Source organism: Neopsephotus bourkii, unplaced genomic scaffold (genome assembly GCF_033783945.1).
Source record: "Neopsephotus bourkii isolate Nb327-2 ecotype Australia unplaced genomic scaffold, CSIRO-AGI_Nbou_v1 NB_168, whole genome shotgun sequence".
NCBI lineage: Eukaryota > Metazoa > Chordata > Aves > Psittaciformes > Psittacidae > Neopsephotus > Neopsephotus bourkii.
The window spans coordinates 335,500-360,440 of NW_026900684.1; the positions used below are offsets into that span (position 1 = coordinate 335,500).

Sequence of the window (24,941 nt, forward strand, 5' to 3'; positions counted from 1 at the left end):
TATTAATTCTCTCTGAAACAGAGAACCTGAAACTTACATCTCCTTTCCTGACGTAATCTGGGTCTTTGTAGATGTCTCGAGCCAAGCCAAAATCACAGATTTTGACAACGTTATTGTCTGACAAGAGGATATTACGAGCAGCCAGGTCCCTGTGGATGCACTGCAAAGAGAAGTAAACAACTTCGTATGCTGCCTGTTGTCACAGCTCTGTCCACAGGGCTGATCTCTTTCACACATGTGCTCCCCGACCCTCAAAGGCCAGATAATTCTTAAAACCTTTTAAGAAAAAGAAACCTCGGCATCAACAGTTACTGATTTTAAGTGTTTTTGTGATGGTCACAACTGATTTGGCTCAGGGAGACTTGTATTCCCAAGTCCAAACATACATCTGTTTATCCACTATGCAGAGAGGGCCTTTGAAGTTACCTAATTAATTATCCTAAGAAGCTGACACGAAACAGGTTCAGATCTGATTACCTTTAGATTTACTTAGGTTCACTCAAATCTGTGCGCTCTATGCTCTCTCTCTGGAAAACATACCACACTAAAACATCTATTTGATTCCAACACAAACTAATCTTGACTACAGAGGGAAAAGTACATGTCTTTACATATGCAGAACAACAGCTTAGCCAACAACCCAAAGTCTTCAAAACTTGAAGCTTGAAGTAAAAAAGCCAAGCTCTGAAAGTGGCTGCAGATACGTTTCTAGTATGGACTAGAACTGCAGATCATTTGAAGACATATTTTTACATATACACACCAACCATGATGTATGAAATGTAGAGAAATGCATGTTTTTAGAAAGGACTCTCAAGTCTGGTTTTGAAGTCCTAGCCTGCACTCTAGAGCAGTGCTGTATTCCCTGCTTTTATTCCCTTTTCCCATTTCTAAGTACTTTTTGTGTCTATACAACTGCAGCAATTCTTTGCTCTTTGGCATTTACATCCTTTGAAACATGTGCTATGCATATTTAGGATCAAACCACAGAAAAGCACTTCTAGAAAGTGAAAATACAGGTGAGGTGTTACCAACTGCCAGGGTGTCTTTGGCAAGAGACTTTCCAGGGAGTCATCCATGAAGTTTCATAGATGAGCATCATCTCTCCTCACACTGCCTTTCCAATCCTGCTGCACAAGTTACAGGCAACCTCCTCAGGGAAAACTCCTTTACTCCTGTTTAGCTATGGTTACCAGAGATTTGTCCCCAATTCTTTTAATCATCCTCATAAGTCAGCTCACCTCCTCCAACTACTTAATCATGCTTCTATGAATCAGTGACCCATAAGCCTTGTACAGATCACTAACATTTGTGTCAATAAATGCATGGGCTGTTTCACTCTGTAGTATTAATGATTTGGTTATGTCTTAAGGCAAAAAGAAAATGCTGCGGATGACTGCTAGTCCAAAGATGAACATACTGTTTCCTTTTATAGACCTACAGCACTATTTCCTACAGTCAAATAAATAACATGCCACTCTTCCTGAGAAGTTCCTTACTTTGCGTGAAGCCAAGAACTCCATTCCTCTCGCCACCTGGAAGCTATAACAGATGAGGTCCTCCATGGTCAAAGGGTTTTTGCAAAGGTCTTCAGGACCAGCTGCAAAGAATCAGACAACAACCAAACATGCCCTTTGTCACTGATTTCACCCATAACTGCTTCTTAGGTAAAAGTCCATCTTAACCTTATGCCACATTGAAATGGAAGGGCAAACATATTCCCTTTTTTGGCTGGATAGTTATCAGTAACAACCCTTTTTACACCAAACTAGTCGTGTGTAAAATAAACTTTGAGATGATGGGTTATACCCCAGCCCTCCTTGCTTATTTCCACAGTTCTCACCAGTGGAAAGATTTGCAAAACAATCCCAGAAGAAAAACAACCAAAAGTCAGCACACAGGTTCCTAGGACAGGAAAGGCTTGCTGTGGTTTCAGCAGATGAATTTGGAAACCCATGAGAGGGAGGCCTCGCCTAGTCCTTAGAGGGGAAGAATACACCATGGGGAGAAAGACTTGAATTTGGCAAAAAGCCCTGCTAATTTAAGGTAGAAGAAGACTAACCTCATCCTCTGGTGACTTGGAGGAATTATACACTCAAGTATCCAACAAAGATACCTAGGCATTTAGTTCCTGCTGAAACAAACAACTCAATGACTTTACTCAGCTCTTGATTTTAAGAAGAAATCTTCCAAGAACTATAACACTGGTGGCTAAACCACTCATATCAAGGCCTCTTTATGTCTACATACTTCTTACAACGTTCCAGTTCAGAGGGTCGGTTTTTACACCAGAGATGTCTGAGGACCAAAACGGCGCACAAATGCATAAAGTGCATGCCTGACATTATCTATTAGGATCAAACTTAAACCACAAGATCATCTTCGCTGTTAGCATACTGATGTTTTTCTTTGCATTAAATGATTTTTAGTAGAAGTTGAGGTACAGGCAGTTGAGCTATGGCTTCCCTCCGGACCAGTCAGATCCCACCACTTGCTGAATTTAGCAGTCTCTGAAATATACTGGCAGCACTGAGCACTTTGTGCTGTCCTTGCCAAAGCTGAACATGGCAAATGCATCAATGAAACTGCTGCAGATGGTACGTATATTCAGGGGAGGCTTTGAATGAGTGGTAATTCAGGTTTCCTGTTCCTGACAGACCACCTGCGCAGCAGGAAGGCAAATCAGCTTCTCTGCTAATAAACCAATGGCATTTCATGATATTTAACTTCTGGATAAACACTGAGGAAATTTACTTAGCATCCTCTAACTGCACCCCCTCTGCACAGCCTTCTGAGTCTGTGCTCTGCAATTCTCCCTGAAGACAATGGAGTGTAAAATAGACAGAAGCAGTGCACTAAAAATGCACCCTTTTAAGACAGGACAGTACCTTGTATTATGCTGAGGGGTTTGGGATGCTGAGCTAGATAATCCATAACTCGGGAACTTTGGTCACCCAGGAAATACCATGCACACAGCTTTGAGGAAGCTTTGGAAATCACATAGTCCCCAATGTTCCTCATCAGCCCCCAGTAAAGACAGCTGTTCCAGTATGAGGAGAAGACATATCCTACCATCCTCCTCTTCCACGTCACTCAGGGACCGCTCCTCCACAAAGCCAGAGCTTGCTGAGCTCTGGCTGCTCGTGATGCTGTCCAGCCGTCGCTTCAGGTCTGCAGAGAGGTCACCAACATAGTTCTCCTTCCCCTGCCGGAACCTGGCACTTTTGTTCTAGAAGTGTGAGGGGAGAGTGGGAGAAATCAGAAGCAGAAAGTGTGTCACAAGTTTTCCCAGGAGAGGCAGTGGTGCTCCCCGCAATCTGTGCCACTGGCACCCCTGAGGGTAGGGAGGGCAGCACAGCACTTGCATATCAGCCACTCTGTTCTAAGCCAGCTCTGGTTGTGGAACCCTAACTCATGGCCACATGGGCTCACCAGTTCAAGCACCCTCTGCCACTCCACAGCAAAGGCTTCAGCCTGCTCCCACAGTCTCCCGGCTGCAACCCAGCAGCATCTCCACACGCTTGGGGGGGTCTCAGCCCCTTGGTGCCCACCACTTGTGAAGCACACACGGATGCTGCCAAACCTCTTCTCACATACTCAAGCCTCTCTGTACTGCTATGGCTCTACCTCCCACTCTTGCAAAGGCCCCTGTGCTAAACCTCTAAGTTGGCCAAAGCCCTAGCAGCCCTAAAACTCTGATTTCCACCTTCCCCTAAGATATCAAATAGCTATAGGGAGGATGCCAGCAACACAGATTTCCTCAACCACATTTCCATTTTCTCCTGCTTCAGTTTTGTGACCTTTCTCCCCTGGCAGGGCTGTCTTTTTCCACTGCCAGTTCCCATCTCCACCACTTGTGCAAGGGTCAGCACCTTCATGAAACCCTGACTCTTCCTTCAAGGCCTCTCAGATATTTGTTTATCCTTCATATCTCACAAGAAGATGCAGCAAGTTGCCTTTGCCAATATAAAATAGTAAACAATGACTCCAAATATCAAGAAAAATAACCCCCTAGAGAACCAACAAGCAGTTGGAAGAAGCTGTGATCTAGGTACAGCAGCTGCAAGAAGACTCAGGTCTACCAGAGCAGCAAAGCACAGCCCAGGGTGTGGGTGAAAAAGGATATGGTCCCAAGCATGATGCTCAGTGCTGGGTACATGCAGGTATACTCTTCATCCAGCAGTACAACCCTTGGAGGGGATGGATACTCTCAACCCCTCTCCAGAAACCAGATCCCCTCTCAAAGGCATCCAGAAATGAACTTGAATACGCCAGCCTCCAACTTCCCACTCCTTTCAAATTGAGGTGGAAAGAGGAGGTGCTGTGGTGGAGCTCCCTTTTCCTAAGGACTTGGAAGGTACATAGCTCAGCATAAACTCATGAGATACATCAATTACACAAATGATTAACAGCAAAATATATAGCCTGGTTTGGCAAGGGCATAGTGGAAAGGATAATCATGTGATAGAAGATACCTATAGATATCTGATGGATATATGCACTAAGCAGGGTGTGCAGTTATTTAAGGTGGTCCAGAGCTTAACTAAGAAAGGAAAAAAATCAGGCTGATAATCAGAAAAACTTCCTGACAGATATGGCCAAGTGTAGAACAATCTGCCAAGGGAAACAGTGGAAGCCCAGTTCCTGTGCATTTTAAGCTAACAATAACAAAATAGCTACATTGCAGGGGCCAGGGGAAAGACTAGATGACCTCTGATGTCTTTGCCATCTCTCATTCCCATGGGAAGTACTAGATATTCAGTGTCCCCAAGGATTGCCACTTCAGTCTGCACTAGAAACAGAAAAGTTGCATGTGGAAAAAACCCACCAGAACAAACATTCCAATGTAATGTCAAGTAACCTTGACTCCTTACCTTGTACGGGACAAATTCGCTCCTCTTGCTCCGTAGGTAAGCTGACAGATTTCCAAACTTGCAGTATTCCACAATGACCATGAGTGGGCCTGTAAAACACAAAGCAATTCCTTATTTAGACTATTTATATCCCACCTTATCTCAGAGCATAATTTGTGGCTAGAAATACATCCATTTCAAAAAGCATTCTCCTATCCAGAGGTTTTTAAAAATACTAGTAATAAAAAGAAAATCTAACCAAAGCAGAGAAATTATTCCTTTTCTGCTGTATTAGGAAGGAAGGAAGAACCACATGCTTTTGAAAAATCACAGGCCCAATGTCATATGTGAAAATGTATAGTGGTGTGCTTCTACTTGAGGTGCCAATAACTGCCTATGCTAATAGACATTGTAAGGATGCAACACAAATATCTGAATGAACTTCACTGCAATTAACCACTCCTTTGCAATAAAGTTACACACATAATTATCCATGCATTTTTCTGCAGGCAGTCTAAGTCCTAAAAATTTAAAACAGAAATCTTGGTTTCACACAATGCCTTAATATACAGTGCAAATGTGGTATTTCATGCTCAAATTGCTTCATCTATATGCATATGTCAGAAGGATAGATTTCCATTCTAGGCTCCAGATACTGGCCATCTCTATTTTATTATGGAATAAACAAGGTAAGAAATACTTATGGATTATGTTTCCCTCAACTACTACACTTCTGCCATGGAATTTACAAATTAAATTCAGACCCCATGAAGTGCTGGACTTGTTAAACAAAACATCTGTCCCCCATTATAAAGTAGGTATAAAGGTTCATCCACCCAGAGCGGGATCCAAATGGCAATCTCGCTTCCTACACACGCACACAGGCACCCACATCCCATCCAAAGCCAGAGAGGGATGCCACAACTTGCAGTTTCACTGTACCCAGTGATAAAAATAAGACCAACTTGTTAAATCTGGTACTGGACTCGGACCCAAAGTCTGCCACACATCAGGTGTCCACTATAAAAATGGATCTGAGATACAGAAAAGCAAAGTGATACAACAACTAATATATGGAGCTGGATGGAGAACTCAGGGCTTTTGAGCCCTTATCCACCTCCAGACCTGCTCACTCTTGTCAGAATATATTTTTTAAAAAAAGAAGACTATTTCCTCCAGCCTTAATTTTGAAACTCAATTTTCTATGCAGCAGAAACAGGGTTTTCACTAGCAGCTTCCACCCACTGAGAACTTACGCACCTCCTGGCTTTGTACAGGCTCCAAGTAAATTGACAACATTGAGATGATGGCCGATATGAATCAGGATCTTCAGCTCTGACATAAGTGCTCTGTGCTCACTATGGGTTGCACCCTCTGCAGAGGCAAAACAACAAGGATGAACAGCATCAAAGGCAGAAAGGTTTTCCCCTCCTCTGCATTTTCTCCTGTTATTTTTCCAGCTCATCTGGTGAGAAGTCTTGTTGTTTGGTAGCCTGGGTCAGTTATGCTGCAGGATTGATTAAAGCTGGGCAATTGCATGACAGGGTTGGTTTTGCTCTGCTTTTAACCATTTTCCAGTACATCAGAATGGGGTCTGAACAACCCAGATTAGCAAACATCTTTTTTCCTACAGACCTTTTGAGCAGTTTGTACTCTACCATTTGAACTTTCCAACCAAGAAGAGCTAGAAACATTGTCCCAGAGCCACTGCTGGTGTCCAATGGGTCTAGGGGATATATGGCCAGGGCCAAACATGCCTGACCCTGCAGCCTTGCCAAAAGCCTGGAGATTTGGCTGGTGTCCTCATCTCACACAGACAGAAGGTGAAGAGGAAAGAGCTGAAGCAATGGGGAGGAAGGAGCAGAGGAGGCAGCTCTCTGCAGGCTGCCTGAGCACTAGGATGCTGGAGGGACAGGGCTTCCATGCATACCCCTCCCATTGCAACCAGTCTGCAACAGATATTGCCTGCACTTGCAAAAGCTCACACTGCACTGTCAGAAATCACTGGCTTTCCCACTCTTCCTTCAGTACAGCACAGGATGGGATACAGCCCCTGGATGCTAACAGCCCCATTTTGCTGCCCCAGCTACATTGTCTTCAAGAACAGTATGCTTGGAACCACAGCTTACAACTTTTTTGTGGTGAATGCAAAGCACTATAATATGATTTAAAGCAAGGAGAAAGCTGTTCAAAATTACAACTCATTTTGGAGCATGCCTAAGCCATTGTCTGAGACTTGCAGAAAGCTCCCTACCAGACTGCATGAGGCAAAAATGGACATGTGAAAATTGTCTGCAGGAGCAAGTTCATATTCTGAACCTGAGTAGGTATGTAAAGCAATGACTAAGAAACCACAGTTGATCCAGTTATCAATGAGGGAAAGGTGTGTTTTTTTCCTAGTCATTGCTTCATGACACCAACTGTTAAGCTAAACTTGTTAATTATATTAACACATTATATTAACATTAATTACACCTTTGGTACAAATATTTTGGGTTTTTTTCTTTTTCTACTGGTTATAGTATTATAGCTGTATTTATCCCTACATTCTGTATTTAAGGTGAAGTTTTAGTCATCATTTTTACCTTTAAGCATTTTGACTGCCACTGTTTTGCAGGTAGCAGTTTTGTCGATCCCAAACGCGTCTGCTTCTATAACCTGGCCAAAAGCTCCACGCCCAAGAGGTTTACCTTGAAGTGAGAAGATGAACATACTCCGGTTTATTTCCCTGGCACAGTGGGCAAAAGATGCAGAATAAAGAGCAACTCAAAACTGAGTTTATGTATCAGAAATTAACAGTGTTGGTAACAAGGAGAGGATTTACTATATCCTACAGGGTGACAGAGACCATCCATTGGTCCTGCATCTGGAGAGCCCCAGGGCAAGCCAGGACCTGAAACACCCCCCCAGCACAGGTATCACAAAATGCCTCATGCAATGAAGACACACCTAGCTTTAGCCGGTCTCTGGGAAATTCCCACTTGCTGGCATCATATGGCAGCCGTTCGCAGTGCTCATCTATTGGGACCTCATCAGGATCCATGATGATTGACAAGTACCCAGTCTTCATGTCTCCTCCATTGGCCTGGAAAATGGTATTAGTTGAAGTTGCACAGATTTTTTGCTGGTGATGTGCAGGCAAAGTGCCGTTTTCTCACTCTGTAGTGTTTCATTAGTTCCCAGAAATGCCAGGCTACCATTTTACCCATTTCACCATGTCATCATGAGTGTGATCACCGTTAATTACTTGCACTTCTTTCTTTTTTGGTTTTTTTTTTTTTTTAATAAACAAAACCAGCTGAAACATTTTTTCTCTTGTGAGGGCTTCTCAATTAAAAACAAATTTCTGTGCCCCAGGTTCCAGGCAAGAATGTTACAGCATGGAGAGAAAAAATGTGTCTGTTGATTTAAGAACAATGGAAAGAAGCAACACAAAAGAACTCAAGTCAGCTCTCATTTGTCATGCAAGACCAGTGCTGATAGGACACTATAAGAATTTTTTCATTACCCGCTTAACGGTTCGGAGGATGATTACAAGAAGCAACCAGAAGAACATGGCAATCACTGCAGTGCCAACGAGGATAATGAGCTCCAGATTTGTTTTCTCTTCAGCGCCTGGGAAGAAATAAATGAGTATCTGAGTGATAGTTGGAAGCATATTTGTTTTGTTCATTCATTAAAGTAAAGAATGGAGGTCCTTGTTCTGAAGGTTCATTTTAAAAGTACAACATGGAGCAAGGAAACAAAAGCAAAACAAAACTAAAAGCTTAGGGTTTTATTTTGGGATATTATACTTTGTTTCATGTTGTTTTATGCAGCACCCAATTTTTTAGCATCAGCTTTGTTCTAATGACAATATATGGACCTTTGGAAAAATATAATAAAGTGAAATCTCACATTTTACAAACAAATCATTGTTTTAGAATTCTTTCTCCAGAAACCAACAAACCCCATCATATAATAAATAAAGTACTGTGAGGATTACCCAAAGAACATTCTCTTTCTTGTCTCTCTATATTCTTCAACTTTGGCATGAAAAAAAAACACAGTTCTACAAGAACTGTGAAATATGGTCTTATTTACAACAAAATAAGGCCTTATTTACAACAAAATAAGGCCTTATTTACAACATCCCTTTTCCAGCAAAATAGTCTCCAGCAGATACCACTGAAACATCTATTAATGTAGAAGTTTCAGCTCCTGTTCAACACATCATGCTCTTGTATTTCATCCTTTTCATCATGCAGATTTTCCTACACAGTAGCACACTTCATTGCATGACCCAAACGAGCTGCACTATAAATTTCTTGGAGTGAATCAGTATGTCCAACACAGATTTCCAGCTTTTACAGACATGCCCCAGCCATGTTTACCCCATCAGCTGAAATCTGCATTGATGTCAGCTGCAAATAATTTCCACCCCATGTAAACATATTGACCAACATCTAAATATCCTAATGGGATCTATGAGAATAACAGGATACTGCTTTAATTACCTTAACGGAACAGATAGAACAACCACCCTGACTTACAAGACAGACATTTGTGTAGGATTCAGTGACTACATTTTGCTAATGTACTAACATCATCAAGGGTGAGGAGCTTTTAGCTCAAGGCTTCCCATTGCAACTCTTGATGGAAAGTCCATCACAGCTCCGGCTACTCAGACTACAGGCTAACCTCTTGTTAGGATTTATTGTTTATCATTGTGAATTACATTTCAGTGTGCCACAATAGGACTGGAACAAGTGAGAGGTTAAGTCTCAGAAATGCTACTTTCAGAGCTTAGTGGACTAAGGCTGGAGTCCCCTAACCCAAAACCGCTAATGGTTCCTATCACTGAAATGGGATGGCAGCCATAACAGACAGCACAAAGTCTTCACTCTGTTTTTCTTTGATGATGTGACAGCAATGACATAGTTTAAAAAGTTACAACTGTTAAGACACACACAATGACAATTACGTTACCAAGACAAAGAAATGCCCCAGGATATCTGCAGGTTTAGGTAGGCTCTATAGGTTTGCATGTAACATAGACTTGGCAGAGTTTTCTTTGCAACCACAAGTAAGATAGATTTAGTTTTTCTTGAAAAGCATTGAACAACAATGTGGACAAGAAAGCACCAGTCTCAACAGCTGTGATTATGATGGCTATGACAGCACTCAATTTGAGCTTGATAGAAATGGTGAGGACTTTTCACAAATCTCATGGTATATTTTAAGATCTCCAATCAGGGTAGCCAGTAGATTTTCCTTTTAGCAACTATAAAGATTTCACACACAACCTAGAAAGAAGCTAACACTAACCTTCCACTGAAAAAAAAGCCACTGCTTTTCTGCATCCGAGGACATTGCAGGCAAGGCAAGTGTATAGCCCCCCATCTTCTTTCCTCACTCGACGTATGGTTAGTGTTTTGTTTCCATCTTTCAAAACAATACCTGGAAAAAACCCATGACTCTCAGTTCTGCTATTTTTATGCCACTTTGTGTTAAAAATTAAACTCTTTCGGTGAAAATCAGCAGTGAGTCCCATGAAAGAAAGCCCTTCAGTGATAGAAAACTCATAGCAAAGGAACGACCATCACCTGAATCTTCCACAAGGGTTTCATTATTTTTAAACCACATGATGTTTGGAGGAGGAATGCCATTTGCTGTGCATGACACTTCTATGGTTTCACCTACGTTTGTTGTTTGATTTTCCAGATTTCCTATGAGTGTGGGTGCCATGGGTTCTGTTGGTTAGAATATACAGCAAAATTACTGACAAGAACATTGTCAAAGAGCAATTACATTACAGAAAACATCAATTTTTTGTTGTTGTTGTTGTAATAGCACTTGATGGCTCAATAACAAAGTCTCAAATCCTTTTATAACACCAACAGCCACAGCATCCATGTTAAAATCATAGTTAAACTTCTACATGACATGAAAAAATCACAATAGCCAAGAAAATTTTAACAGTATTGATGCAACATGCTTTAGATGGTTTAATGTGTGACTGGCCAGGCTGCTGCAGGAAGACGGAATAGGTGAGAAATTGCTTTCCTCACTTTTCTCTTTTCAGAGACATTATGAAAAGTCTGATACTTCAGGTCCATCAAACGTCCATTCAGAACAGCCCATGAACAGGTATTTTCCTGAATCTGCCTGATCAGCCTAGACATCCAGGTCCAAAACGAAGTCATCACTATTTGTGTGCAAAGCTGATTGATTACCAGCTTGCATTGCCTGTATCTGAATGCCAGCATCACTTCATGACAGTTTAAATTACAGGCAACTTCAGACAATTACTTTAAACTCAAGTCAGTGACACAAAGCAGTAGCATCAATGCTATGAATACACACATGCATATACAGCTAGAGGGAAAAACATGCTTTGAAAAGTAAAACTGAGAAGTTATTGAGCTAATTATGTGCTGTTGTGCAAAAGCCAGACTCATCCCTTTGCACAGCACAGTGTCCCCGTCAGTGTTTCCTCACTGGTACTAATGAAACAGTAAGACCCTGCTGCTCAGACAAGCTCCAGACCTGTGCGTCAACAACAAATGGTCTGAATCTATTTAACAGAGTGCACCATTAACCCAAAACATGCAAGGCCTGGAGGTACCAAAGCCTGACACTGCTGCAGTTATTTTTGTGTACAACCTCCCATTTTGGTTCACAGTAAGAGATGTGTACCTTGAACAGTGAGGTGCTTCACCAGGCAGTGCTGTGTTTTAGCCTTTTTGTCCTGAGCAATGCAAACATAGTCCCCTCCATCCTGCAGGGAGATGTTACGGAGGATGAGCTCTAAGGTGACATTTTCACCATTGGTATTTGAAATTGTAGCATTCAGCCTCTGGAGAGCATTTAGGTTCTTGCAGACAGGCATAGGCAGCCCTCCAAAGGGAGTCTGCGAAGCGTGAGCACTCAGTTTGTACCATGACAGCTTCTCAAAGGTGAATTTGTCTGCCGTGCATTGCAAGGACATATTATCTTTCTCCGTGAGCTGATTCCGAGGCTGGAGATTAATTTCAAGACCCCCTGCAAGTTAAAAAAATAAAACAAATTCCTATTAGGTTGCACATTTTGTGGCCTTATCCTCATCTTATCCAATTGTAAATAAGGAAACAAAACACTGAAAATCAGTCAATCATCTAAACAGCACAATTCCCATCAAAAGGAAAAGGGAGGCTTGTGTAATGAATATAGCTCCTCTCTGTGCAGAAATTTACAGCAACTTAAGCTGATTCTTAGCATTACTTATAGCTAATTTTTAGATCTGGATTAAAATAATATTTCATCATATGAATATGGAGATTGATTTTTAAAAAGACAGAAGCTCTTTGACACTTTTTCAAAAGGCTAGTCTTAGCTTTCACAGTACATCCTTGTTCTTTCTGCGACTCACAATTCCACTGTAGCTCTTTTAAGTGACTGCAAACGTAGTCACTCTCAGGACAACAGTGCCCATTTTGCATTATTTTCATGGGACCACCACTCCACAGATGCCAGCAGAACTAATTATTTGGCTGAAGTTAGGTGGTGAATTTAAAGGTTGCCTTAGGAAACCTTAAGTGAACCTAAATCCTTAACTATTAATGTATTTAATAAAGGGCAGGGATCAGACAGTGACACTGAAGAGCCTGTCATTAGCAAAACAGACAAAATAACAATAATTTACCATGGCTGTCCTCAACAGGGTATACTTACTGGTCACATGAAAGGAGATAACTCTTTCACTTGACCCAGCTCTGTTTGTGGCCATACATCTATACAAAGCAGATACATTTGCTGCTTGAATCACAAGGGTGCTCACAGTCTGCAAAAGAACAATCAAGCAATTTCATATTGTGTCAGTCCCAAAGTACATACTTGAGCCTGACGACCCCAACAGACTAGCAAAGTGCTCTGCAGGTATTTGCACAACCAAAAATCCCTCCAAAGCACAAATTCATGGCATGGCAGGAGCACAGTCCCCTCCTGACGTTTACATTTTGTCCTTAAGCATGTAACAATCAGGCAAAAAAAAAAAATAATCCAAGAAAAAGCAGTCTCACAGAAGGCAGATTTTGTTTTATGTGTTAATAAATGCTGCTCCCTCATTTTTCTGCTCTTCAGCCTCTACAGCTTCTCCTCATTACAGTTAAATAGGAAGTTTAAACCATGTAACTTCAGACTGCTAAAAGGTAAGCACTGAAATCTAAGTAGGTTGTGTTCTTCAAAGGAGACCATTTTGGGTCAATGCCTAAAGGATTTGAAAGTGTGCATCTCTAGCCGTTTGCTCTAGCAGGAGTTTGCACAACCAGCTAAGAGTAGATCCATAAGTTTAATGATAGGTGAAGAGAGTCTCATCTCCAGTGATACATTTCCAGATATCTGGACTGCTTAACAGGGCCAATCATCCCCAGCCAACAGAAAAGAAAATCTGCTCACCTTTGTTTTCCCAGCAATAGTGACAACTCGGTGCTTAATTTCAACCTGATTCCCACCCTTTCTCTCTGAGATCACTTTCCACTTCCTGCAGGCATATGGATTGGATCCTGAGCGAACTTTCCTGAGGCAGTAAGTAGAGATATATGCATTAGATAAGATGAAAATTCACCCTTCAAGAGAATGGTTTGTGTTTTCTTTTTAATATGAAAATATTTATCTATAAATCAGATGCATCACCAGCCACAGCCTGTATCTGGGAGGGAATTCTGAAAACATTTCTATTAAATTGCACCCTATAACCTTCTGAGACCTTTGTGATCTGTAAAATAAGGAACCCCCAAGCCTAAAGGTGAATTTCCTAATTAATCTGCCTGTGTCAGCTCAATCAGGATGCTTGGAGGGAAGCAGCTATTCTGGGAACAAACCTCCATTCATAAATGGATGATTCAAGTTAATTTAGTTCAAAGGAAGACAGACATAGAAATCGCTGAACTCCCTACAAGAATTTCTTGAGGACAGTAGCCATTGTGTAAGAAGCAACCAGGCACCAAAGGAAGAAACTAGTGGAAATCACTTTAAAAACAACAACAGGAAAGAAGAATGCTTTTTGTTGGTTGCTGGTTGTTTTTTTTTTAAAGGAAATCTGGGCTTATGGCAGGCCCAGATAAGGGAAGCTGCGTGAATCTCAGTCAGGCACTCTCTCTATCATTCCCCAACATCAATCAGTGCACTTCCTCTGAGATACACTTTCACACAGATAAAGAGCACGGTCACACTCAGCACTAGAGCATAAAAAAAAGCCACCACAAGGAACCGTAATTAACATAAACAGTAAATTTCCTCTGTTTGGGATGGAGTTTTGGTCCTGCAGCCTGCAGGGAGATCTAAGGGGAAGGCATGCAGATAGCTGCAGTTGAACCCCAGTAAGCCTTTCAAGAAGGCATGACAGCTGCATGCACGCGCTGCCAGTTCCTTGCTGTGGATGATCCTTACCTCTCCCAACAACAATGGCTTTGGCAGAGCCTTCCTGCAATTATCAGCCTATTGACCACAACAATCTTTTCTTCATTAGCCATTGGGTCTGAATTTAGTAATGAGCCTGGACAAGGGATGCACCCAAACACCCCAACCCAACCATTCCACCAGAGCTATGTAAGCTGCGGCAGATGGCAAGGACTTGGCACTCACTGAGGGCTGAAAGTGCACTCCTCCTCCAGCTGCCAATGCCAGAGGATGGTGGCAGGCGGTGGGACGGCGTAGACGGTGCAGGTGAGGGCCTGCGTCGAGCCATACTTGTAGGAGTCCACAGGGGCCAGTAACGCATTCTCACCAATCTGGGGAGGGACTGGAGGAGAGAGCAGCAGGTTACACCTCCCCAGCAGCACTGCATGCATTAGACCCACAGCAACTAATTTATGCCCTGCCTCATGCACAAGTGCAACACAGAGAATCTCTATGAACATTCAGGGAAGAGGTGAACCTGCCCGGCACCGTGAGAATCAGGCCATCAAGATGCAATGCTTAGGATTGTCCATAATATTTCCACTACCTACTGGTTTAAAATGCAGCTCCTAGGCTCCCGCCACCCCTTAAATGTCTATGATCCCTATTGCATGTAGCTCCACTGCCCTTCCCAAGACCTGTTGTCTTCAAAGCATAGAGGCTAGGTGTTATCCTGGGGAGCAGACAGAAGGAGGAAGAGGAGGAAGAGAAGAAAGAGGAGCATCAGTACTGCACAGGGCAGGTCAGAAGAGGAGGGACAGCCTGCGTGAGGCAGGAAGGATGGGTGAGGCGGGACAGGGCCAGGATGAGCGGGGTGGGGAGGACTCAGGCAGCATGGCCAAGGAGGGCAGGAAAAGAGCAGGATGCAGAGGCAAAAAAATAATATACAGACCCCCCTTCCCCCAAACACACACACACACAAAGTATCATCACAACACCACCACCAGGAATCTGCAGTCTCTCAACCAGGAGAGCCAGGAGAGACAGGCCACCTCTGCCCTCCCATGGCTGAGGTTCAAGTGCTCTTCTCCCAGCCAACCCCCCCACTTTAATCTTCATAGCAGTGGGATTAATTTAATCCTAAGAATGGTAATACAGCACATCCACATGTGAAAGAAGGTACTCCTGTGGTACACTGCTTACCATTCACAAGCAGGGTAAACGTATGTCTCTTCTGCAACTTGTTAGTAGGGTTTGTAAGGATAACAGTGTAATTCCCAGCATCCTTCTCAGTTGAATCGGTGATCACTAAAGTGTAGCCAAGTTTAACTGTATGATTTGCATTGATGGCTTTTCCATTTTTATACCTGAAGAAGAAATAGAGCACTTTGAATACTTCAGAGATTTACCTTCACTAAGAACAGGTCAGTTTTTCAAACATGTGATGTTCCCACTCTTACCATTTTGCCTCTGGTGGAGGATATCCTTTAAACTTCACAGGAATTTTGACTGTATCACCTAGCCTTGTCTCAACCACATTCTCCATTCTCTCCAGATGAATAAAAGGACTTTCTGCAAAAAAGAATGAACTAAATGGTCTTTCCATGTGGACAAAAGTGCAAGTGCTCTCCATTTGGGATAGCACTTAATGATGGATGATAAATAGGGGCCAGTGACAGGATGCCACTGGTGAAGCACAGCTGGCTCCAAACAGGGCTCTGGAAAGATGAACCCACCATGAAAACCCAGCCCTTTCCCTTGCAGAGAGGAGCAGCCCAATTCCCACATCAAGGAGCTCTGGAAAGCAGAGACAAGACTCAGCTCTCCGGACAGTGTGCCAACTGTCAGACCTAGTGTCAGACCCATATATGTGTGTGTGTATATACACACACACATACACACACACACACATATATAAATGTATCATGAAACTATCTCGATCTACTCATTACAGAAAATAATAGTATTCAAAACCACAATGTGATACTTTCACAGTATTTCAGTCAGATACGTTCAGCCGCTCCTCGAGTACGAATCTGAACCACTGCAGTCACAGAATACATTGAAATTATTTACATTACTTGCTATGAATTATAAACTTGCATTCAGACTAACACAGTGATTAGGCTTCTAATATTTAGAACAGTATGGACTTAATGTCTGTACACTTACTGCAGCACATGATCTTGTTTTAGCTCCTGAAGAGAAATACAGGGGCAAATTGATACTACCCTGAATCACTGTGCCACATAATTAGTTTGAATGTTAAAAAAAATAGTCTCCTTCAAAATATAAACCCCTTTTTCTGACTCAGTGATTTCTAATGGGCCATTCTCATGCTGGCAATTTTTTCTAGAAGTACTCCAGTGGAGCCACTGGGGCTGTGGCCAAGAAGGGCTTGAGAAAAGGCTGTAGGATGTGGCCTCATACTTATCTATGCACTTAGCCAAAGCTGTTTCCTTTCCATCACTTCCGTACAACCAAAACTTCACTTGATTCATCTATTCATAGTGTAAAAGCTGAAAGTTTTATTTTTCTAGCTTCACTGGTGCTGACCCAGGCTCCTGTCCTGCAGAGCCACCAGAATCTAGCCTAAGCTCACCTGGAGTGAGAACAAAGCTACCTTATACAGAGCAATTTCCAAATGCAGTTGTACAGGACCTCAAGGAGGTCAACACAGAAGAGGACCAGAGGGTTACCTCAGTTTATTTTACTTCCCATTTTCCTATGGGATTCTACAGCTTTCAGTAACATACAGAGTCCCTTAAAATCTTATCATTAGCTAAGCCTGCAGTATATATATATTTATATATAGGTATAATCCTATAGTGGGTCCAGGAGAAATACTGTAGATGCAGCTTATTCATTTCTGTTACTTGATTCATCACCAAGGCACCTTCTGCATCCCAGTAATGAATCCCAAATTTGCAGCAGCCAACAAAACTGAAACAGAAGATGCCATACCATGGATAATGAAGTAGCTGCTGTTTTTCATGTTCATACGACCGCTGGATGCTGCACAAGTATATCGACCTTTGTCACTTAAGGACACACTGTCAATGGTAAGAGTGCTCACAAACTTCTTTACTTCTCCTGTAGTGGTTTTTAAATCCCTTATGGTGGCATGTTTTTCCTGTAACAGATAAAAGACACAGGTGTTTGGGAGTTTTACTGTTATTCCTCCTGTCACCCTTTGCACACCTGTATATACTGACCATTTCTTTGTGTATTATCACCTGCTTTGTCAATATTATAAAGGGGGGAGTGACATTATACTTAAATCATTTATTTCATTGTGATGTTGGCACTTTTAATTTATTACAGATTTACCTTGATGGAAGGGTAGTCCCATTTAAAATCAATTCCTACATTCAGCTCTGTCCTTACAGTGCAATTGAGAACCAGTTTTTCCCCCACTGCCAGCTCTACTTGGGAGTGTGGGTTCATTGTCAGGTCATAAATTCGGTATCCTGGAGGAAGAGAAAGGCACACAGAAACCTGGGGGTAAGAAGGGGTTTCTTTACAGCACTCAGCACCAAATTTCCCACAAAAATTCAACAAAACTCCCACTGAAACCCCAGCTACAAGGAATCCCCTTGGTGTCCCAGTTCAGCATGATGACGGGTGTAAAAAGGAGCCTGGAGGGAAGGAATACAGCTACCCTGAGCATTTTCCATCCGAGACCTGCATCAGACAGTGGCACAGCAGGATGTATGCACTTGATCAGACTGCCCCCGGAAGCAGGAGCAAGCAGGATATGGTGACCCACATGGTTCCTCTGCCTTAGAGACCTTATTCTTATCCTTGTAAGACCTGAAACTTAAGGAGGTATATCGCCTTTCTCAGCAGTAAGAGGGAATTTATTAAGAATAACAGTCTGGTAATAACAAACTTACCCAAATTTTAATTTGTGCAATAAAATTTTAAATATTGCAATACAGAATATTCTGAATGCAGAAATTCTGAGTATGCTTCAAATCAGAGTCAGGACTGATGAGCTTGGTGAAGAAGCAGTTGCCTGCTGCACAAAGTAAAGGGTGGAGAGCTGCTATGCCTTCCTACCGAGCAAGGTGAGACTGCCTTGGTGCCATTTGCCCACTTGAAGTTTTCACTGTGTCCCCAGCCAAAAGGGAAATAGCTGCAGTTTCAGCACAGGCTTAAGCCTCCACAGAGTCATCACATTATTTCTGAGTTTCGATGAATAACTAACAAAATATACCCGGGAAAGCATAAATCCCCATGAGAGTCAGGACATAGATCCAAGGGAGAAGAGACAACCTAGCTCAGAGTGCGACCCTCAGATCCCCCATTGCCTTGGTACCCCCTCAGAGCAATTCCTTTTCATCTGCTGCTGATGGATGCCTGCCCCCAGTTCCCTCCAACTACGACTTGCATCCTGGATAAGTGAATAAAGTACATAACTGATTTTAGGAAAAAAGCTTGCATTGTCAAGAAAAAAAAAATTCTTGGCATCTATGTAAAACACTAAAGTAGGAGCACTTATCCCAGTGATCAACCAGAAAGAATACAATACATTGCATTTAAAAGAAAAGTCATATATCTCACAACATCCATTTTGCATTAGCTGCATTGTCAGTATTGAATAACCTAGAGTCCAACCAAATGTAATTGGTTCAGTATGTTGTAGTGAGTAAAAGAACATTGGCTATAAAGGAAAAAAAACTTTGGCTTACCTACAACTGCAACTATATATATCACAGACTGGTAGCTTTCATCATCTATTTTGGCTTCACAGAAGACCATGCCCGCATAGTTGATTAAATGGCTGGGTATAGTGAAGCCCTTTTTATTATTCCATGAAATTGATTTACCATCAGGAACAAATATCTTTTCTGGATATTTCTGTTTGAAACATTGATAAAATACAGTCAGATTTCAAAAAAATCAAACAACTCTGAATATTCAAGCCCAACATTTTCCATAACCGCAGGGTCCCAGTCTTAACATCCTAGCTCAGGCAACCTCCCTTTCACAGGCAATCACTCCACACTTTGAGAGCGCAGGATCACGGATGAGTACAGTTACAGCACTCACCTTGTAATCACAGACTGTAAAATTCCCAAGGATAGAAAGAAGTTTTTAAGAAATGCAGTTATACTTTAAGCAAAGTATTTACATCACAGTGATTTCAACTAACTCTTAAAATAACAGTGGTCTTTTTCCTTACCGCATGTAGAGATACATTGAGATTTGATACGGTTCCAAGGCATGGCACTACCACAGTTTTATTCTTAGTGATGTATACAATGCCAAGCTGATCACTAACTGAAGTCACAAATGGAGATCTGTAATCTAGAAGAATATTCAGTTGGTAAATGGGTACTGTCACATTATTATGGAGGAAACTTTTCCAATTTTGTTCTGTCCCTGTCTATTTCTTCTCAAAGCAGTTTTATTCTTTTCTATGTGGTAAAACATTTAAAATGATAAGACTAAGTAGGAAGTACATATTGTGACAGACATCCCCCAGTTTTACAATATCATTACTCTGAAAACAGTTATCCACAGCAGTGTGCACCTTGGAGAATAGCTTCCTGTCATCGCAGTCTTTGCCGGTAAAAATCTGATTTACCCTAGTGTGACTTTCCTTGCATAAGTACTACAGGAAATATCAGTCAGAAGTAGCAGCACGCTACGTCGGCTCCCCCAGTGCAGCATCCTCTTTAAAGTCAGACCAAAAAAATAGCAAGCTCATGATCTTACAAAACAAGCTAAGCCAAGTACATAATAACATCTCGTTTTCCAAGACGGTAACTATATGTTAACAATAAAAGGAAACAGGTTGTATAAGAAAATGAGTATGAAACCATCAGTGCAAAAAAGGCAGATGCCTCAATGTAAGCATTCACTGAAGCTGAATGTATACCTGAAGGCTTTGCAGTATCTGTGGCGCTCAGCTGCATTGCTACCAGCCTGACTGTGAAAACTTAGCTCTTATAGGCTAAATAGGTTTTGCCGTCACAGTCAGCAAATGTATGGAAGTTTATGTTCTGGAGTTGGTTTTTTTGAATGGTATCAGAGAGTACAAATTGTAAAAGGGATCAAAACCTGTAATTTTAAATAAATATACGATCTCTGTAATCCTTCTCCTGAGGTCAGTAATAGCTCACAGTGCAAAGGAGACATGTATGCTAAGCTCCAGGTAAAGGAGAACAGCAGACCAAGTACTGCATATGGCAGGTTGCTTCAAAATTACAGGTACAAGGGCTTTTCTACTGATGGCAACTAGCATATTGGCATGAACTCAATCAACATGAAAAGAAGAAAAGTAACAATTTCACAGAATAAAAAATTCAAGGATTAATAGATTTTAAAGTCAAAAGCGTTTTGATACTTTTTCTCCTGAGGCTAAGGGAAGAGCCACCTAAGAGCTGTGTAAGCACTTACCTTGAACGTAGACATAAATGGTTGTAGCTGCCTGGTTGTCCTTGTAAAGGCACCTGTAGTCGCCTGTGTCATTGCCGATGACTTTGAGAAGAGTAAGTGTCTTGCAGTAGGGGCCATCACTGCAGTTTGTCACAGAGATACGCTTCTCAACACTGCTCTGGTTGCTTGGCCAGGACCACTCCAGTGGTCTCTGTCCACTGGGGAAGCAAAAACGTTGGAGAGGTGTGAGCATGTGATAAGCACCAGTACTGATGCCAGGGTGGTGAACCCCAGACTCGCTGGTCTCTATGGCATTGAGAGGAAGAGGCTTCATCGTATCATGTGGAGCATCAAGCCATGCAGGATAAATTCATGTTTATCAATTTATTGTTAATACCTACAAGGAAGCTATTTGAGATTTACATTCTGCTGAGCCTGAGTGATACAGCACCCAAAAGGGAGCTTCAAGAGCATGATTTCAGGAGCATGGCTCACCAGCTGGCTCCATGAGGAGCCGGCTAATGCTTCCTTCTCTGGGCCACCCTCCACTTCCCAGATCTCCCTTGCTCCAACCCCCTAAGATCATTTCCAAAGTCCCCTTTCCAAGGGGAAAGCAAGGTGAGGATTGGGGGAGGAAGGGGGAGCACAAAGGATGTGGGGAGGAAGAACAGGAGTAATGATGGGAGAGAGACTGAATCACTTGTGATTCTATGCAAAAACTCACTACATAAATTGCCCCCATTAAAATCATGACCGATTTGCCCTTACCTGCAAGTAATATTTAGAGTGTTATTTGCAGTTATTGTGAGGACATCTTTTTGGATACTAAGGGTTGGCTGATCCAGAGAACTAACTAAACCTGTAAATAATAATAACAAACATGTATAAAGCCCCATAAATCAACCCAATAAACAAAGTACATGCTACTTAATCGGAAAAGCATTATGTACAGGAATATGAAGTATGTTTTAAGCGGACACTTTCATATCATCTACTTAGCAGAGAAGGGTAAATAATGACTTTTCACACATCCCAGAAAGTTCAAAAACTCTGTCATAACAGGAAGCAAAGGCAGATGGTCAGGAGCTAGCTGGAGAGCACTACAATTCAGCCAGCCAGGGTGGAGTTCCTGTTTTCTTGCATTGCCAACTTCAAGGTCTAACAAGAGGATGTGGGACATTGAAATGAAGTGAACCTTCATCTGATGATCTCACTCCCTGGGGAAAGGGATTACTAACTTTTCTTACAATAAATTGAATATAGTTGAGTTCTTCGAGACTACCGATCAATGAACTATATGAAGAAACTATTTTAAGTTTGTCAGAAATCCGAGATCCCATGAATTTATTTTGTCCCATGATTTTCTGAGGTTATCCCTTTCCTCCTAAACAATCAGGCAAAAGTCTATTACTACCAACTTTGTTCACACCAGGGCTTGCATCACGCCTACCCTGAGTCCTCCGTGCTTGCAAGGGCTGTGATCTGGGTGCCAGTGTTGGCTTTGAGGCAACAGCCCAGCTTGTGCAACATTTGGGAGTACCACAGGGAGAGATTTTTCAGCCCGCCCTGGCTGCTCCCATCACCGTCAGGAATCCCACCTCACCTAGGCGAGCCAGCAGCCCCAGCCGGGACAGCTTGGCCTGCTATGACAGGCAACAAAAAAGCGTGGCCAGACCGGCACCTTCCCTACTTCCCTAGTATTTCCCCACACTTTAATCACTGGCATCCCGAGCAGGTTCTTCGCTGATGACGGGTTTCCCGCATTTGGCTCCAGGGACATTTTGCTCTCGGAAACGATGTCTGATGCTGGAGCCAAGAGTGCAGGACACTATACCATAGCAGGCAGCCCTCTCAGATGGGCCAGCACCAGCCAGAGAAGCGAGGAGAGAAGGTGAGAGGAGAGGACAGTACAGCAATCCCGTAGTACCGGGCATCCCGTCTCACCCCAGGGTTCGCACTGCCTCACCGTACCACCATCCCTGACAACCCCAAGTGAAACCAGCACTCGCGCCGTTCCCGACACCTGATCATACCCGCGCCGCCTCTCCCCGGGGCCCCGTGCGGCTGCCGGACCCCGGCGGCTCCCCGACAGGCCGAACCCCGGGCAGCTGGGGCACTCCGAGGGCTTACCGGGAGCGAGGCACAGCAGGACCGCCAGCAGCCGCGCCGCACCGTGCTCCATCCCGCGGGCGCCGCGGGGCGCGAAGCGAGCCCTCTGCCCGACGGCGCTGTCCGGCCGGCAGCCGAGCCGAGCCGAGCCGAGCCGCACCGCACTGCACCGCGCCGCACAGCGGGGATGCGGGACCCCGGCGAGCAGCACCGCCCCTCTTGAGCCAGGGGGCGGGGCTTGCCGTAGAGGCTCCGCCCACCTCTCCGTGGCCCCGGTCCTCGTCCCCTCCCCATGGCCCCGCGGCGGAACCTGGCGGGGTTGGGATGCTCTGGTTCGGGCACGCACCGGGAGCAATCCGCCCGCTTGGCAAAGGCAGGAGGGACTCAGGGACATCAGCACTGAAACTCCATGCCATCTGGGGCTTCACCGTGAGTGTTTGGGGTTTCTTCAAGTCCCCTCAACCCCAAAAACCAGCCCTATGGGGCACACGTATGAGACACAGCCATCTTCTTGCTCAGTGACGTCATCCTACTGGATTGGAAGTGTCTGGTGGTATCAGTGCTCAGTTCATAACGTGGGAGTCCCTGAACCATGTAGCATGTACCCACCAACCTAATGGGCCACATCACATCTAAGAGGATCCAACCAGCCCCATTCTGCTCCCTGCGGGATGTTCCATTCCCCTCTCACACCAAAGGTTTGATTTTTCCCAGAAATGACCCACTCAGTTGCAACTATACCTTTTAATCAAAATTATTAATCACTGGCTGTTGAAAGAGAAGTTCATGAGAAAGTCCTTTGGGAAAAATAAACACATGGTTATTAATGCTTTAACCATACACATGACCAAAAAGGCCGTGAGGGAAATAAATACATTCTCATAGACAGATGCTTAGGTAAATAGGTAGAAAATCAGGTAGATAGAAATACACAACTATGCACATAACTATGCATGCATATACGTATCTCTACATGCTACGTTTTTCTCTTTCCCTGCAAGTCTTCATGTGAGCTTGTCCACAAACAGTCAACTAAGTTAATGAAGCAGTGATTTTATTTTGCATGCTATGCAGTTCCAGCTGGTTTACTGTACTGGGGGATGAGTTTGAATTTCAATTTCCTTTGAAATTACACCCCTGTTGCTCACAGAAAGATACAGGGAGTGGGAGAAGCCAAACTGCTATACTGATTTTTCCCAGAGAGCCAATAAAATCCATGGAAAGTCAAAAGGACTTGTGGTTCAAGAGGCAGCAAGTCAGCACTGTGCAAATGAAATGTGTTCTTGCTATTTTTATGGGCTCTTAAACCAGAAAATTAGTAGCCATTATTAATATCCCCACCTCTACCATCCTGCAGGTCAGGTCACTGGTCTTTCTAAGTGATTTGTGGAACTTTGGCAGTGATTATTAAACAACCAACCGTTGCTGAGACTAGGCTGCACGTAGGGTTGTGTGGTAGTGATAAATGCCTAGAGAGAGCCAAGGGCACCTACTGACAAAGAAACAGTTCTGATAACTTTATTAGTGGTGATGCTTGTTTTGGTTGGTTGACTACAAAGAGGAAAAAACTGATAGGGAATGGATGACCCGCAAGAACTGTTTGCCTTCAAAGCAGTTGAGCTAGTCAACAAAGCTAATTAAACTATAGGGGTTAGTGGAAAAACATTCACATGGAATCATTAAAGGATCCATAAGCACAGTAAAATCACTGGTAGCTCACTCTGGTGCCTTCTGTATTCCTACATGAGCTTCCAAGCATGAAATCACTAGAAAATATGCCACTATATCAATTCTAACAAGTGTTTTTTCTGAAATGTAGTCAGATGATGTGCAAACAGAGCTTACTGCAATACCACTTGGCTTCTGTATTCATGCACAGTTGCTACTATAAAGTGAGCAGTTTGGAGGGGGTTGGTTGGTTTCATTGTTAAATGTTATTTTGGTGCCTGAACTTTATGGGAATGAATACCCACTGTTTGCCCTAAGCATATCTAAGCAAAGATAGATGAATGCTAGCCCTCCCCAGGCTCTTTGGTATTTGCCATGTCCCCTTCTTCCTTCTCCCCTGCAGTGGCCTGAGGAAGGGGAGGGAAGTAAAGGCTGACCCCTCCAGCACACAAACCTCTTGACTGGTCTGTGTGCACACACTGACCTGAGCAGCCAGCAGTGAGGAGTTTGCATGTTGCAAATGTTGGCCATCTACAGGGAAGTGCACATTTCAAAAGCACAAAGTGC

General features: G+C 43.1%; 1 protein-coding gene across 1 annotated transcript in view; it reads right to left on the bottom strand.

Annotated features, from left to right (window-relative positions):
- KDR (kinase insert domain receptor) overlaps positions 1-22,847 on the bottom strand; it is a 30,216-nt gene extending 7,369 nt beyond the window's left edge. The window contains exons 1-23 of the mRNA XM_061370422.1: positions 22,728-22,847; positions 21,366-21,456; positions 20,619-20,815; positions 19,399-19,523; positions 18,905-19,073; positions 17,541-17,680; positions 17,175-17,343; positions 15,671-15,782; positions 15,414-15,577; positions 14,457-14,613; positions 13,269-13,389; positions 12,546-12,654; positions 11,532-11,876; positions 10,439-10,585; positions 10,161-10,292; positions 8,362-8,468; positions 7,803-7,938; positions 7,439-7,543; positions 6,114-6,227; positions 4,875-4,963; positions 3,073-3,229; positions 1,500-1,600; positions 38-160 (exon numbers count right to left, since the gene is read on the bottom strand). Of these exons, the coding sequence (XP_061226406.1) occupies positions 38-160; positions 1,500-1,600; positions 3,073-3,229; positions 4,875-4,963; positions 6,114-6,227; positions 7,439-7,543; positions 7,803-7,938; positions 8,362-8,468; positions 10,161-10,292; positions 10,439-10,585; positions 11,532-11,876; positions 12,546-12,654; positions 13,269-13,389; positions 14,457-14,613; positions 15,414-15,577; positions 15,671-15,782; positions 17,175-17,343; positions 17,541-17,680; positions 18,905-19,073; positions 19,399-19,523; positions 20,619-20,815; positions 21,366-21,456; positions 22,728-22,779 (3,162 nt within the window). The 5' untranslated portion in view covers positions 22,780-22,847. The remainder of the gene's footprint in view (positions 1-37; positions 161-1,499; positions 1,601-3,072; positions 3,230-4,874; positions 4,964-6,113; positions 6,228-7,438; positions 7,544-7,802; positions 7,939-8,361; positions 8,469-10,160; positions 10,293-10,438; positions 10,586-11,531; positions 11,877-12,545; positions 12,655-13,268; positions 13,390-14,456; positions 14,614-15,413; positions 15,578-15,670; positions 15,783-17,174; positions 17,344-17,540; positions 17,681-18,904; positions 19,074-19,398; positions 19,524-20,618; positions 20,816-21,365; positions 21,457-22,727) is intronic.
- Between the last annotated feature and the right edge of the window lie 2,094 nt (positions 22,848-24,941).